The sequence below is a fragment of the Eubalaena glacialis genome, chromosome 3, assembly GCF_028564815.1.
Source record: "Eubalaena glacialis isolate mEubGla1 chromosome 3, mEubGla1.1.hap2.+ XY, whole genome shotgun sequence".
NCBI classification, from domain to species: Eukaryota; Metazoa; Chordata; class Mammalia; order Artiodactyla; family Balaenidae; genus Eubalaena; species Eubalaena glacialis.
The window spans coordinates 79,828,192-79,844,135 of NC_083718.1; the positions used below are offsets into that span (position 1 = coordinate 79,828,192).

The 15,944-nt window shown below is 44.6% G+C and overlaps 1 protein-coding gene across 4 annotated transcripts; it reads left to right on the top strand.

Annotated features, from left to right (window-relative positions):
* The first annotated feature begins 793 nt into the window (after positions 1-793).
* On the top strand, positions 794-11,629 carry LOC133088098 (ETS translocation variant 3). 4 transcript variants are annotated; one of them, XM_061185883.1, is made up of 5 exons: positions 794-861; positions 2,822-2,880; positions 3,473-3,710; positions 4,951-5,066; positions 10,439-11,629. In XM_061185883.1, the coding sequence occupies exons 2-5, from the start codon at positions 2,835-2,837 to the stop codon at positions 11,572-11,574; spliced, it is 1,536 nt and encodes a 511-aa protein (XP_061041866.1). In that variant the 5' UTR covers positions 794-861; positions 2,822-2,834; the 3' UTR covers positions 11,575-11,629. The 4 variants fall into 4 exon arrangements, with proteins under 4 accessions (XP_061041866.1, XP_061041868.1, XP_061041867.1 ...); XM_061185885.1 differs by having other exon boundaries at positions 2,825-2,880; XM_061185884.1 differs by lacking the exon at positions 794-861 and adding an exon at positions 1,226-1,305 and having other exon boundaries at positions 2,825-2,880.
* The last annotated feature ends 4,315 nt before the right edge of the window (positions 11,630-15,944 follow it).

The window sequence follows — 15,944 nt, forward strand, 5'->3', positions numbered from 1 at the left end:
TGCTTGAGCAGAAACAAAAGACGGAAGACAAAGAGAGGAGAGCTGTAGTTGAATGACTTAGGGAGAAAACTTGGAAGCTGCTTAGATGTGGACAAATGAAGACTAAATGCAGGGGGTTGGGGGTCAGCGAGGAAACGTCACACTCCCCTAACGGGGCGGGGTGGAGTGTGTAATGCCTAAGCAAGGCGCTTCACAGAAAGCCTCGCGGATTCTTTTGTAAGTATCTGAAAAGCCTCTTTTCTTAGATGGCAGCGAACGACCTCTGAGGTCTGCGGGAACCTCTTCCCATTGTGAAGGCGCTCCTCTCTGGGAGGTCGCAGGGCCCTTTTAAGGAGAAACGGGGGACCCCCTCTCAGCGGTCTGGGGGAAGCTTTATGCCGGCGCCGGACCCGTTCCCGTGGGGTCTGCGAGGTCCCCTCCCGCGACAGGCGTGACCCCCGAGGCAGCGCCTGGCCCACACCACCCCGGCGGGAGAGCCCCCAGCGGCCCCGCTGGCCTCTAAGGCCGCTTCCCCCTGCGAGTCCCGCCGAATCCCGCCCTGCCGCCCGCTGCGAGCGTGCCTAACGTGCCCCCGCAACGTGACGCACGCGCCGCGCCGGGGTGGCTGCGCGGGCAGCGCGGCGGGAGGAGCGCGCGCCGAGGGCTGGGTGCGGGCGGAAGTCGGCATCTGCGGAAAGGAGAAAGGAAAGGGAGACGCGGCTCCAAGACCCGCAGGAGGGCGCCGCCTCCTCCCCCGCCCTCTCCGCTGAGGATGGAAGTGACGAAAGCAGCCGAGGAGGTCACTTCCTGCTGGGGTGGATGAGGAGGAGCCGGAGACGCCGCGGAGGAGACCGGACCGAAGACGGACCGTGCGGGGGAGAGGTGAGTCCCGGCCTCGCCGCCAGGTTCCTCCGGGCAGAACCCCCGGCTTCGGCGTGGACGGCGTCCCTGCGGTCGGGGCCGCCCGGCGAGCCACGTACCAACCCAGCCGGGCCTCCCCCAGTGCGGGGGGCGGGGGAGGGAGGGAGGGGGCCCCGCGGCTGAGGGGCGACGGGGATCCAGGCAGTGTTCGTGCAGTGGCTCCGCGGAGCTTCGAGGCCACGGGGCGAGGGAGGCCCTGCCGGGAGGCAGGTAGAAAGGAGGCTCCCGGGGCTGCGGAAGCCGGGACCGGGAGCTGCAGCGGGGGATCCGCGGCACCAGACTCTGCAAGCCTCACTCTTTGGGGAATGGTCGCGGTCCGAGGGAGGGCGAGGGCCCTGCCGGGCTTTGCAGAGTTGAGATGAGTGATCCTACTTGGACAGTGTCCTCGGAATGAATTTGCCTAAGGCATGGAGAGGCGCCTCCGGGCCCATGGGAGGGAGGCCTTTATGGGTGAAATTGAGGAGTTGGGATGTCAGGAGAGAGCTTCCTGGGCAAGTCATTGTTGCAGCGGGGTTTGGATCCCAGAGTCGTGGTGGGTGAAGGCATTCCGGTGGCAGAATAAAGACCCGGCGATCCGACAGAGCAGACTAGTTGTTAGCGTCCAGGGCAGCTTCCTGGAGCCGTGGGGAAATTAGTGTTTTTCCTCTCTCATTGTCACGGAGATGGAAGCAGCCGGGAGAGGAAACTCCTGCCTCAGCTCTGGGGCCTTGTTATTGTGTATCTTGTGTGTGTAACTCTGTGTCTGTGTTTATGTTTGTTTTTTCCTTCCTTTGGGGTATGTATCTCATTCTCATTCCCTGGTAGTTTCATAGCCGAAACTTGCTGGTCTTCTTAATGTGTATGGTGAGAAAAAAAATTCAAAGGATCTAGAGGAATCCTAGGCTAGATGAAATTTCAAGATTAGGAATTTGTACCCACCCCACCCTAGGGTCACTAAGGCACCTACATTCCCTCCAGACTCCTGCCAATGTTGGTACTGAGGGCCTGTCATTCACCCTGGGGAACTGCCTGGGTGAGGGTAGATCTGCCTTCTGCCCGCATATCCCTCTGGCAGTTTTACCCTTCCCTCCTTTTTGTTAAAGGATTGACTGATACAGGCTGCTTGCTGCTAGGAACAGGAAATTTATTAAGGAACTGTAAATCTGGGTGGAATGAATTCAAATCACAGCCAGACTCCCTCCACTTGTTGAGCAGAAGGTTCCCAGAAATGCTGGCTTTTTTTTCCTTCCTGTTAAAGGAAGAAAATGTAAAATTTTTTCTCAAAGAAAAATTGGGGGAGTGTGTGTGTGTGTTTGTATAGAGTAAGTGTACATATGGTGTGTTTACTTAATGTATCCCAGGGTGCTGTTTCAAGGAGGAAGGGGCAGTTTCTGACTGGGAGAAGTTTTCCTTCTCCCATCTCACATAATTCAGGAAAGTAAATCAAAATCAGATGTTCATTCTTGAGTGGCAATCAGATGGCTTTGGATTTTTTTTTTTTTTTTTTAACTCTTCTTTAAACTGGTACATCTGGGTGAACTCAGGCTTGTGTATCTTGGCATCTGGGCCTGTCTAGTAATAGAAGACAAACTGTTTGACTTGTTTTGGCTGCTTTTTTGGACTCATTTCACCATACCCTTTCTTTTTTACATTTGAAGGACTGGTCAGGAGGAAGAAAGCAAATATTAAAAACAGTGTTTACAATTTGTGGCTTAAAGCCAGGTGAAAGATAATTATGGCCTTTGAAGCTGATGACTTGAGGACCATCATTTGATGACTTGGGGATTAGCAGTTTGGAGGTGACATGTTTGGAAGAAAGAGGGTTACATAAGGAGGGAAAGACAGGGAAAAAGAAGTTTGGGGAAAGGCTGTGCCAGAAAACATTGGGAGGATAATAAATAAATAGCACCTTAAAGTAATTGATGTGGCTTGTATCTCTCAGCAGGAGGGTGAAAATGAAAGCAGGCTGTAGCATCGTGGAAAAGCCAGAAGGAGGTGGAGGTGAGCAGAAGTTAATCATCTTCTGACATACCTGGAATGTCCCTCAGTGGTTCCTTTTCTCTCCACTTGGGCTTGGTTCACAAATGCCAGACCATGGCTGACAGCCTCTTGACAGGGTAGATACTGCTAGGACAGTTGTAGGCTTGTTTCCTATGGATGAATGTTAACATGTCTGGTCACCACACCCTTATCCCAAGCTTTAGAGTCTCTTTCCTGTTAGAGACACATTTCCAACCTTGAGAGTAAGGTTGTATTTTCCTAAAACATTATCTTTCCTGTTCGTTCCCTTTGGAACTTTCATGTCCTCACAGAAAGTAGGCATGAGATTTAGTAAGATCTGAAGGGGTAAGAGATTAGACACCTGGGTGCTGCTGCCCAACTCTTACCAGATTTAATGATTGCCACAAGGAAAGGTAACTTCTCTCTGCTTTCCTCTCGGCTGTTGTGGTTAGCCCCAGCTGACCGAAAGGGTGTTTGTGGCATGTTTGCACAGCACTCTAGAGATTCTGAGCATTGGAATGTGAGGTTGGGGAAACAGGTATGTATGTTCCTAGCTCCTGACTACCTTGATCTTGCCCTTTTCATATTAAAGGGTATCAGTTTCCTGATTGGGCCTATAAAACAGAGTCGTCCCCGGGTTCCCGGCAGATCCAGCTATGGCACTTCATCCTGGAGCTGCTGCAGAAGGAGGAGTTCCGCCATGTCATCGCCTGGCAGCAGGGAGAGTACGGGGAGTTTGTCATCAAGGATCCAGACGAGGTGGCCCGCCTCTGGGGCCGCAGGAAGTGCAAACCACAGATGAATTATGACAAGCTGAGCCGGGCCCTGAGGTAAAGGAAAGGATTCCCAAATCCATTGTGTTAACAGATTGGAAGGAGACTTAAGTAGTTTGGTGAATGTTAGATAAAAAAGGTATCAGGTGATAAGAGACTACACTAGTGAATAAGGTGTAACTTTAAAGTGGGAGTGGGAGCTGTTGAATCTGTGTAGCACAGGCACAGGAGGAGAAAAGGCATATCTTTGGTTATATGTAGGAGGGAATTCCAACGTGGCTGGCACTGGATCCTGACAGCCAATTCTGCTCTGTAGTGGGCGAGAATGTGTGGTGAAACCTGGATTGGAGCTCATTTATAATCCAAAAGATTAGTTTACACTTCCCTGTTAGAAATCTCTTAGAAGTTCTCTTTTTTAGGCTCTCCTGGAAGAAACTAGAAAAAGAGTGAAGCAAGCACACAAGAGAGCACTCACTGCATGGTAGTGCCCTAGCTATTCAGGAACCAATCAGTGAGCTCAGTGAGTTGTCAGTTCATAGGTTGCTCCAGCATGTCTAAAGATTGGTCACTATAAGTTTTCGCAGGTTTTCTTTTCCCCTTGTCAGTCTTTACATTTCATAACCCTTTAGCCCTCCAGGAGCCAGTTTATAACCTGTGCCACTGAATAGATTCAAGCCTCAAGGTTCTAGGTACATTGAAATCCCCTTGCCTTCCTTCACTGTTAGTGACCCTGAATGTAAAATCTGGGCAGCAGCGTCGCTGGAGCCTCTCACTTCCTTTTGAAAGTGAAGTAGGCCAAGCTGACGGCTGTTTTCCAGATCAGGGTGTACCATTGTTTGACCTGCCACCATAAAACAGTTCTACATTCCTTTGTCTATGCCTTGAGCTTAGGCCTCCAGACTAACCACATCAGGTCTCCCAAGAGATTTGTCTGCCCCCACCTGGGCAAGGCAGAAAGGAGAAACAAGGCAGTGACATACAGTGGAACAGGAAGGAAATGGACTAAAGAATTGAAACCATAGAGAGATAGAGAAGAAAGGTGGTTGGGGCTAGGATAGGTGTTAAGAATCTCAAAGTGAGATTGTCTTTGTAAAGGACTAGAATTTAGTTGAAAATTGAATGGGAAAAGTACACTCTTAGGTCTCCCAGCTCTAACCTAAGGGCAAGGCTGCAAAAGAATGATAGTGATGTTTGCAAGTAATACTCAGCAAGAATTGTTGATCTTAGTGGTTACCTAAGTATATCAAAAACTGTCAGTAGCTAGAAGATAAATTGACGTGCATTCCTGTTTTTACAGATACTATTACAACAAGAGGATCCTTCATAAAACAAAAGGGAAAAGGTTTACTTATAAATTTAACTTCAACAAGCTGGTGATGCCCAACTACCCATTCATCAACATACGGTCAAGTGGTAAGATGCAGACTCTCTTGGTGGGGAATAAATTTTGAGTTGAAAAAGAATTCTAAAAACCCAGGTCTAATATGTGACCACATAAGTCCCAGTATATAATGCTGTAATACCCTGCCTAGTTGGTTGCTTCTCTCAAAAGCTTTCTTCTGGACCCTCGGAAACCGAAATCTAGGACATAGGTACATTATGAAGGGAAAATACACCCGTGGTTTCTGTTATCTGCTCAGTGTGACTGGGAAAAGGAAAGGTGATCCCAGCAGGGGTGCAGGATTCCAGAAGGATATGTTGATTTAGGGAGTTGATGGGACTTTTAGAGACATGTGTTTATAGAGTCAAATATGAACCTAAATTTCTGGAGGAGGATTCAGTTTGAGACACACATGTTTGAGTTATCCTTGAATGGACAGTTGTAGAAATGATCAGAAATAGAGAGACCTTCAGTGTAAAAAAAAAAAAAAAACAACCCAGGTCTAGGATTTGTCATGTTTAAGGGGTATTTAGAAACACCAAAGTAATATGATCCCCTGGATTTCGTCTGCGTTCTTGCTCAAGTTTTCCCAGTCATCTCACAGGAAGTGATACGGCTCTGCATCATCAAGATAGATTTGGTTTATTTGGTTCCTTTTTCTGCATATTATTTGTCATCTCCTAGATATTATTGCATTGTCTTCTTTAGGAATGGTGTTCCATAGGTTTGTGTTGATCTTTAAGTTCAGGACTCAGAGTTTTAACACCCTGCCCAGTGGCTCTTTCATAGACAAGAACTAGTTTCTACAAACACTTCCGATTTTCTATGAAACAACCAAGCTCACCCTTATCAAGTGAATATCATCAAAACCACAGCATCCTTGATCACAGAAAGGAGGTTCATATGTTTGCAGTGAAAAGCAGTGTCTTTGATCTGCACCAACAGCGCCTCAGAGAACAGGACTCTGGGGTTACTTGACCTTCTCTCCTCTGAAGTGCTGCAAGGCTTCCCCTCTAGGCTCTCCACGGGACAGGTTTCCATTACAGCTTCTCACAGAGGTTTTGGGTCTGCCACTCAGGGATGCAGAAAGCAGTCTCTGATAAGGATGTTTGTTTGTTTGTTTTAAGATGCAAATCAGACCCCTGCCTAAGAAAGTAGATTGTATTTAACTAGTTTCTGAGCAGTCCATTAATGCTCTGTCTTTGTGGCATTGTACAAGGCAAAGAAATCTGATTGTGATTCTGTAGTATTACAACTTCTCAGAGAAAAGTTGGAAGAAACCTGAAAAATTAGAGCAGGGGTGTGGCTGAGAGAATATAATGCTGAGATCCATGGCAGATATGTAATTACTACACACAACAAGTTAGGGCAGTTTTAGCTTGATGCTGCTATCATTACAGTTCCATCTCTCCTGTAACCACTCCCTTCTGTCCCGGGGGCATGCATTTTTTAAAAAAAAGTGGTATTGGAATGCATCTCTCTAATTACAACCTGTTTTCTTTCCTTGTGCCTGAGGGAGAGGCGTTAGGAAATCAAACCTGTTCTAACCACTGGAATCTTGTTTCCTCTATTTTTCACCCTTACCCCCCTCCTGTGTACCTAGAGGAATTTTGACTCTAGCTGGGTATACCAGAGTGTGTGAGTCTTGTTCTTCTGTCTTTGACCCATTTTTTTTTTTAATTGAAAACCCACAAGTCCAGCCACTTGGACAACCTGGAATGGGGCATTCATCAGCCCTTGGGAGTAATATGCTTTTCCAGGGAAAGGAAATCTGGACCCTCACTATATGAAGACTCTGGTCTAGAAACCTAACAGTAGTGGCCTAGCACCACCTATTGTGCCTGAAGGTGGTTGAACCAACATTGATCCTTAACTAAGCTCAAGATCCTAATCAAAAAGTCATGGGGAAAGCAAAACTTTTAGGGATACTACTTGGTTTTTACATCCTGGTTGCAGATAACCCCAAAGAACTAGAGTCATTAATTCATAGAGAACTTTTACCCAGATAGACCAGATGTTTCAGGTTAACTTTTATGATGACAAAGGAATGTAACATTTATTGAACATCTACTTAATGGAGGTACTTTTGCCTAGTGTTTTGTGAATTGACTCATGCAACTCTCCTAGCCAAATAAAGTATACGTCTCAGTACCCTCATTTTACAAATGATAAAATTAAGGATGACAGCAAAGTCAAAGATTGATCAGAGTGGCTTGAATACAGTTATCTGTTGGACACTTTCTCAGGAAACAATTCTTGAGAGATTGAGCTATTGAAATAGATCATACATTCCTTCTCTGGATTGGGATTCATTCATTTGTTCAACAGATAATGTGTTAAGCCCTAAAGACAAAGAAAAAGATTATGGGGGAGTTCTTTCCCTCAAGGAACTTAAAATTTAGCAGGAAAGATAAGATACATGAGGTTTAATACAATTCGGAATACAATGTGGAGTGTGATAAATGCTCTAAGAAGCAGAGCTGTGTGGATTTAGATCCTGGAGGCTAGAGAGACATTGTCTAGATGGTGGGTTGGTACAGTTGGGCTATTTTGAACTGTGTGTTTTTAAAAATAGAAGCAATACATTTAAATTTTTTTTAATTTTTTTAATATTTAATGTTTAAATGTATTTTTAATATTTACATTAAAATGTATTTTTTTAATGTACTTACATAAGAAACCTTGGAAAGATACAGAAGATACTAGTAAAAATGCTACCCGTCAGAGTGTGGGGGGAGGGCAGACCAGTTCAAGGATGGACTTGAGACCTCACTTCACCCCACCCCAGTTTTTTTATCTTTATTTTAGAAAACTTTAAAGCTACAGAAAAATTGAGGAAAAAATTGAACATCGAATACCCATATATCCTCTGTCTAGATTCACTAATCAATAGATAAACATTTGCTTTATATTTCGATATACTTTTTAAATCTTCTGAGATTAAGTTGCAGATGTGACACTTCATCCCTGTGTACTTCAGTATGTATCTCCCAAGTACAAGGACATTCTCCTTCTACTCACAATAACATTACCATACCCAGGAAGTTTTAACATGCTCTAATACTATTATCTAATATATGGTCCATATTTAAATGATACATGCCTTTTAAAGTTTTGCTTTTTTAATCATGATTATTGTCTAATAAAAAATTATTTATTTTAACAAACACATGCAGTTTGCTATGCGCTGGTACCAGTTTAAGGACTTTACAAATATTAACTCTTTTAGTTTTCATAGCATGAGGATTAGTCCTGTTATTATCCATGTTACAGGTAATGAAACTGAGGCACGGAAAAGTAAGTAAGTTACCTAGAGTAACACAGCTATTAAGTGGTAGGGCCGGGGTTTGAACTTAGACAAGGGCCTTATTATTCCCATTTTGCTAAAGGGGTTCAAAAACCAGTTGGTTACTCGTACCAGGCTACAAGGTAGAAGGTGCTGGAACTAAGATTCAAACCCACGTTTTCCAGCCCTACTACTCCGATTTCCTAGTGGCTCCACGAAGGTTGTCTTCTTCAAAGCAGTGTTATTCATACTTCTTTAAGCAGCAAACTTAGTTTTCAGACAAAATCTTAGATTTGTTATCTCAACATACTGATACAACATATGAAAATAGGGCTGCTGCAGTTAATCAGAGGTGAGGGATCCAGAATGCCACCTCCAAATTGCCTTCCTTCACTCCCTCTAAATGCATTTGGAAAATGCTATGTATTCTGTCTCCTTTTTGCAGATTTACAGTGTACCTTAGCCTGTGTAGGGACTGAGATATCCTCCAGTTTAGAAAAAACAAAGCGAATAAATAAATTGTTTAGGAGACAAGACCTTCTCTACCACCTCCCTTCCCCCCCCCCCACATTATACTTATTCAGTCCTTCAGAACACATAGAAGTGTTTTTTTGCTTTTGAATAGATGTGCTCTTAATACAAAATAAAGATCCAGGAGAATCAAAAAAAGATAGAATTTTAGCCATTGTAATAAGCTAGTAGAAGTGATACTTTGGAGACCCTCTTGACTCTACTCAAATTATATTCAAGGTCATCCATCTGTTTTTCCTAATTGTGCAATTAAATCAGTGGTTTCAGAAAAAAGACCTGCAGACCAGTTTTCTGTGGAACATCATTTTGAAATGCTGCCCTGGCACAGTGTTACTCAGGCACATGTGCCAAGAAAGCTACAGTCTTGCACATACCTACCGACTCCAGAGTCCTATCTGAGGATGACTCAGTTATAACAAGAATAGAAGACTGCAAGCAATTCCTACCCACATCGTATCTCGTGCACCTTTTTTGTTTCTTCTCCTGGATCACCACACTTTCACTTATTTGGGTTTTTCTTATTTTTTCTTCTCCTTTATCCTTCCCTCAGAGTAAAAATAGCCCTCCTGACATCATCAGTGATAGAAGCCACTAATGCCTCCCAGGCACCCAAAGGGTCCCTGAGGCCTCATACCTCTCTTATGCTCTGATTGTCAGAAGGACCTTTTAGGGGAGTTGAGAACTTGTGAGGCTCTGAAGTTGACATGTGTAGCACAGTGTTGGTTTCTGCCTAGAGCTTCAGTTTTTAGTCTGTGAATTTGGGAGAAGTGGTAGGTACTCGACTTTCTCCCAGCATCCTCAGTGCTTGAAAGCAGGATGGGAGTGGAGATCATTATACAGATTATGTATAATAGAAAATAGATTGGAGAGATTTTAAAATTTTTGAATCTCTACAAAGTAGTGATTGTATATCAGAAATGATAAAAGGTACACCATGAGAACCTACCTTAACAAACATAGCCTCTTTTTGTAATCTGTTTTTGTTCTTAAAATGTGGTCTTTTTCGTGTTCATATATGTGAGGTGCAGGGTCTTCAGGCTTTTAATGCATTGTTTACATACATATCGTTCCCAGTTTTGTTCATTGGTTTTGGTTTGTTTGCTTACTTTATAGATACGGCCAAAATTATGAAAATAAGATGATTTGCAAAGCTGAGAGTTAAAGCAGGTGATATATATACAGTATTTAGAGTTGCAGAGGAGAAGGCTGTAATACCCATTCATTCATTCAACTGGTAGTTATTAAGCACCTACTAATTATTAAGCCCTGAACTGCTGGAAATCTACTTGCAAATGATAGGAAGTCCCTGCCTTCATGGGATTTATGTTTTAGAATACAGATAAACAAGTAAATGATATTTTAGATAGTAGTGAGTACTGTGAAGACAGTGAGTAAGACTCTAGAGAAAGGTGGCAACTAAATTGAGTATAGGAAGCTGAGGAGACAGGCAGCTGAGGGATTCAGTCCAGCTGGAATGTTTATTTTCTGTTGCTCTTCAACATCTTTTACTTGTTTAGCATAAGTAAAATTGCTGGTAATGAATGACCAGAACTCCAAAGTGGCCTTTTGTCTTTTCCTCCCTCACAGGTGTGGTTCCCCAGAGTGCGCCACCAGTGCCAACAGCCTCTTCCCGCTTCCATTTCCCACCTCTGGACACCCATTCTCCAACTAGTGATGTGCAACCAGGGCGGTTCTCTGCTAGCTCCCTAACTGCTTCTGGCCAGGAGTCAAGCACTGGCACTGACAGAAAGGTGGAGCTTTCGGAGCTGGAGGATGGCTCAGCCGCTGACTGGCGCCGGGGTGTGGATCTCATGTCCTCCCGGAATGCTGTCGGCGGAGGGATTGGCCATCAGAAGCGCAAGCCTGACATCATGCTTCCCCTGTTCTCTCGGCCAGGGATGTACCCTGACCCCCATAGTCCCTTCGCCATCTCTCCCATCCCCGGCCGTGGAGGCGTCCTGAATGTCCCCATTTCACCAGCCCTCTCCCTGACTCCCACCATCTTCTCCTATAGCCCGTCGCCAGGCCTGAGCCCCTTCACCAGCAGCAGTTGCTTCTCCTTCAACCCTGAGGAAATGAAACACTACCTTCATTCTCAAGCCTGTTCTGTGTTCAACTACCATCTGAGTCCGCGGACATTTCCTCGTTACCCAGGGCTCATGGTTCCACCGCTGCAGTGCCAGATGCATCCCGAGGAGTCAACCCCGTTTTCCATCAAGCTGCAGCCCCCACCTGTCGGGCGGAAGAACCGGGAGAGGGTGGAGAGCAGCGAGGAGGCAGCGCCTGTCACTGTGCCCACGCTGGCTCCTGTTCCCCCGAGAATTAAGGTGGAACCAGCCTCTGAGAAGGATCCTGAGAGTCTCAGGCAGTCGGCACGAGAAAAGGAGGAGCGCTCTCAAGAAGAGGGCAGTGTGCCAAGCAGGACCACAGAAGAGGAAAAAGGCACCATCTTTGCCCGCCCGGCTGCACCGCCTGTCTGGCCCTCTGTACCCATTAGCACCCCAAGTGAAGAACCCCTAGAGGTGACTGAAGACAGTGAGGACAGGCCTGGCAAAGAGCCCGGTGCACCTGAGAAGAAAGAAGATGCCCTGATGCCCCCCAAGCTTCGGTTGAAGCGGCGCTGGAATGATGACCCTGAAGCCCGGGAGCTGAGTAAGAATGGCAAGTTCCTCTGGAATGGGTCAGGACCCCGGGGCTTGGCAACGGCTGCTGCTGACGCTTAGAACTGGAAGTTGATTGGGAGCTGTTTATACTATAATCAAACACATACATGTATTTATGTAGCAAGATTTCAGGGTGGGGGGTGGGGAGGGAATTAGGCTGGTTTGATCCTTCTAGGGGCATAGACTTGTATTTTTATGTTTGGGGGATAGGATGGGGTATCTTCTGTTGTAAATTAGATGGAATGTGAACACACTTTTTTTCCTGGTGAGTAGGACATGGGAAGGGTATTGAACTGAAAGAAGAAAGAGCCTCTGTTTCCTGTTGAGGCTTACACTTTCTGACAAACTCCCAGAGGGCCAAGATACTGTTTGGTCCCGTGATAGTTCAGGTTCCAGACTTGTTTCTTTTCTATTGTATTTATATATGGAAAGCCATTAATGAATTTATTTTGCTCTGAGACATACACATAAAAGGGAAAGGGGTGTGGTTGGGAGGTTGAGCAGTGAGAGACCATTAATACTTAAGTATTTTGCCTGAAATGTTTCTTTATAATTATTTCAGGGGAGGAATAAGATAATCTCAGTCTTACGGGGGCAGGAGGATGTTCAGGTGTTGCTCTTTTTCTTTTTCCCTTTGTTGTTGTTGTTTGGCTTCTTTTTTTTTTTTTTTTTTTTTCCTTTTTATAAAATGTTTTCAGGAAACATGAAACGTACTGCCAGTTAGAGTGGGGCTGGCAAGGCACAGGCGCTGAGCCTTCAGCTACGTTGTTGAGACAGGAAGCCCTGCTGTGAATTTCTTGGACATTTCACCTTCACCTATTAAGAAGCCATGAGGAGTTATAAACTCTTGTTCAGGGAAGAAAGAAGAGGGCAGGAGGAAGTAACCCAATGCCTTTAAAAACAAAAACACAAAAATGCTCTTTTTTTTTTTCCATCGTGGGTTTGGGGAGCCAAACCAACGTGTGACTTGAGTGAGTTGACTGAGAGACGTGACAGAGTTGAAGATGTCTTTCTGCGGTGTCTGGTTCTCTTATCGTTTTCTTAAGTCAAAGCCTTAACAAGGAACATACTTCAACATGATACGGGTCTGTCAACGTAAACCTGTAAAAGGGCATAGACAACTTTTCAGATAATCCAGGAGTGTTGGAAGATGGTTAAATTTTAAGCTGGTATTCAATCATCCCCACTTGATGTATTGGGATAGGTAGCAAAAAGGCAGGATTGTGGGAGTTACGGGTAGATGATACCTGGAAACACAGACGGTAGCTGGGGGTACAAGTGGATGTTTAGGAAGCTGAAAGAAGCGGTAGACAGACACAGAAGGCAGACAGATGCCAAGAGGCCTGGTGTAAGTGAAGCAGTGGGTGTCTGTCCTGTTGTGGTGTTGCCGTTCTTGCCATACCCATTCCCCTAGATTGTACTAATTCTCATGATCAATTGACTCTCCTACATGAGACCCCAGGAATTGCTTCTTCATGGGAAATTCCCTTCCAGCAACTTCAAAGGAATGGGAAAGTATTGATCTTACATGAAGCAAAAGGAGCCTGGATTAGGGGCAGAGAGAAAGAAGCCACAGCCAACTGTGTGTGTGTGTGTGTGTGTGTGTGTGCACGTGTAAGTACATAGTAGTATACAGAAATACCTAACATGGCTCAGATCCACGAGCAGCAGAGAGAAGAAATAACTGCATCTCTGAGAGGGGCAAGGAGTGGGCACAGGGATGTTGTCTAGAAATTGGAGAGATTCCTGGCTCCATCTCAGCCTAGGTGAACTCAGTGTACTAAGAAGCACTTGAGGGTTGTCTTTTCATGGTGAGGGTTGGGGGGGGGGTCTATTTTAAACTGGAGTGCGTGCGTGAGAGAGGGGCCCAGGAGAGTTTCGAGCCGGTGAGTGAGTTGTTAGGTGGCTTAAGAGGACTTGAGTCCATCATGCTGTTTTTCGGCAATTGTCCTCCCCCTTGTTTGATTCAAATTCCGTGAGTGACTTGTCTTTCCCTGGAAAAAGGATTAGGAGGATGGTCCCTAACAACTCAGGCTTTGGTCAGGCTGCCTTTGGTTGGTTGTTTTTGTCGGTTTCTTTCTCTGTACCTCGACTTACCTCGAATCAGAAAGCAAGCCCGGGCAGGTGGAAGAGGCATCTCTGCTTGGCATTGCCCAATCTAACCAGGGAGGCTGGCTGCCCACCGTCTCTGTCCACTAGAGGGGAGGGCCGGCAGGTGTCAGTATGAACTCAGGAATAGAAACATGAGGCCTTTAAAATAAGAGGGAGAGAAATCCGTGATGCATACCTGTAACCCCCTAGAACCCAAGTGCCAGAATTAATTCCTAGATGCTGCTTCTGTTTGAATAAAAAGTCACAGCTTTTACACTTGAAAAAAACACACTCAAAAAATGTTCAACTCCATGAAAACTGTTTTTGGCTTTAAGAAATTGTTTGGTGTTTAACTGTTTCCTTTGATTGCCATTCCACCAGTAAATTGTTGGTTGATTTGCACTGCACACTGGGGTTGGGGGGAGGGTCCTACACAGAGCCAGACTTGGGCTTGCCTGGGAAGTGGACCAGGGGATGTGGAGGTCACTGATATTTCCTGGAGCAATGGGGTGGGAGATAGTTTTTCTTCCCGAGCCCACTCTGGGCAGCACCTGTCACCAGCCTGGCACAAAGCCAGGCCTTTCTCTTCCGCGAGCATCTCATCACTGTCCAACAGCAGGTGGAAAGGGGGGGACAACACCGGACGTATTTTGCCTCCCCATTTTTTCCACCTTTTGCTGTGCCAAATGTTTTAACATTTTGCAAATACAGATCTTGAACATGTATTAAGAACCTGTTCGTGCAAACTGTTTGCTTTTTTGACTCTAGAGAAGAAAATAGCAGAGATCTCTTCAGGGCATCCAGCCTTGCTGAGCTTTTTTTCTTTTTTTTTTAAGAACGGCTAGGAGTGAAATATACACAATTCACTAAGTCCCTTCAACCCCCAGTTTTCAAGCTGCACTGCATTAAACCCAGCTCGCTAACTAACACAGGGAATTACTGCACCCTAGTCCTCAATGGGCCAAGAAACTTTCAGAAGCATTAAAAAAAAAAAAAAAAAATAGTTGAAGTATACCACTTCTCACCAAGCGGGTAGAGTCAGTTGGCTGTTTGTCCCTTGTTTTTTATTTATTCCATAATTATGTTTGTGTTTTTTGTTTTGTAGACAGTAATGGAACATACTTTTAAATTTTGTTTAAAAGAAAAAGAACTTTGATCCAATCTTTCAAGAACTGTTCCATTTTTTTGTTTCTTCTTGGGGGAAAAAAAGTTACCAGTTAATTTGTTTTGAAATATTTAGGCATTCTTTTGAGTTATAAAATTGTGATGCAGGGATTTTTGGGAATTCACATGTGAAAGATGACTTCACTAGTTATCCGCTTAAGCAGAATAAAGTGTGTATATGTACATAAAATGTAAGTAATCTTAACTCCATTGTGCAGTGCCTTTTAGATGTTCCGCTTTCTATAAAGTCTTCAAATTTTTGCATATATATATTATATATATATGATGTAATGTTATAGAAATATATGTATAATATACATATTTTTTCCAGGGGTATCTGATAGCTCTGTATTTTGTTATGGAAGTTGAAAGAAAAAAAAGTATTTTACCTCAGAAATTAAAGTTAAATAAAATTTTAAAAAAATACTTTTAAGTAATGTTTGCGGAACGTTGGTTTTGTTGTTGATACACTAAGCCAGGGTGGTCATGCCAGGGAATGTGCCGCGTGCATGCCAGCTCACCCACCTCCACGCTTTTTATTCCTGTTGTGCAGGGGCCAACACAGTGAGGGTAGGTCCCTTAAGAGCTTTGGAGATTGTCAATTTCCTTGAGTCAATAGATGCTGCTAGATAAAGGACAACTGAAGCCAGGGACACGAGTTAGTGGGGAAATTTCTACCTCACGATTGACTTGAGGATTCATTAAGAGTACATGGCAAAGCCCGACACAGTAGGCCACACTTTGTATGAATCTATATGAAATGTTCAGAATCGGCAAATCCACAGACACAACATAGTGGGTGCTGTGGAGAGTGACTGCTAATGGGTCACATCTTTTGGGGGTGATGAAAATGTTCTGGAGTTAGTGGTGATAGTTGTACAACAATTTGAATAGAAAGGCCACTGAATTACAGTCACTCTAAAAGGGTAACTTTTCAGCTATGTGAATAATAATCCCAATAAAGGTGATTTGGGGATTATTGATTTTGTTTTTTTAGTACATGACAAGCCAGTGCTAGGGAAACCTAGTATTTCCCAGTAGAGGACAAGAATCCAGAGGAGTAGGAGGAGATCTTACTGGGATATTGAGTATCATATAACACACCCTAAGAAAAATGGTGCCAGACTAAGTATTCTCATTTTACTCTTGACATAGGCAAAGTGATCTTCTAAAGA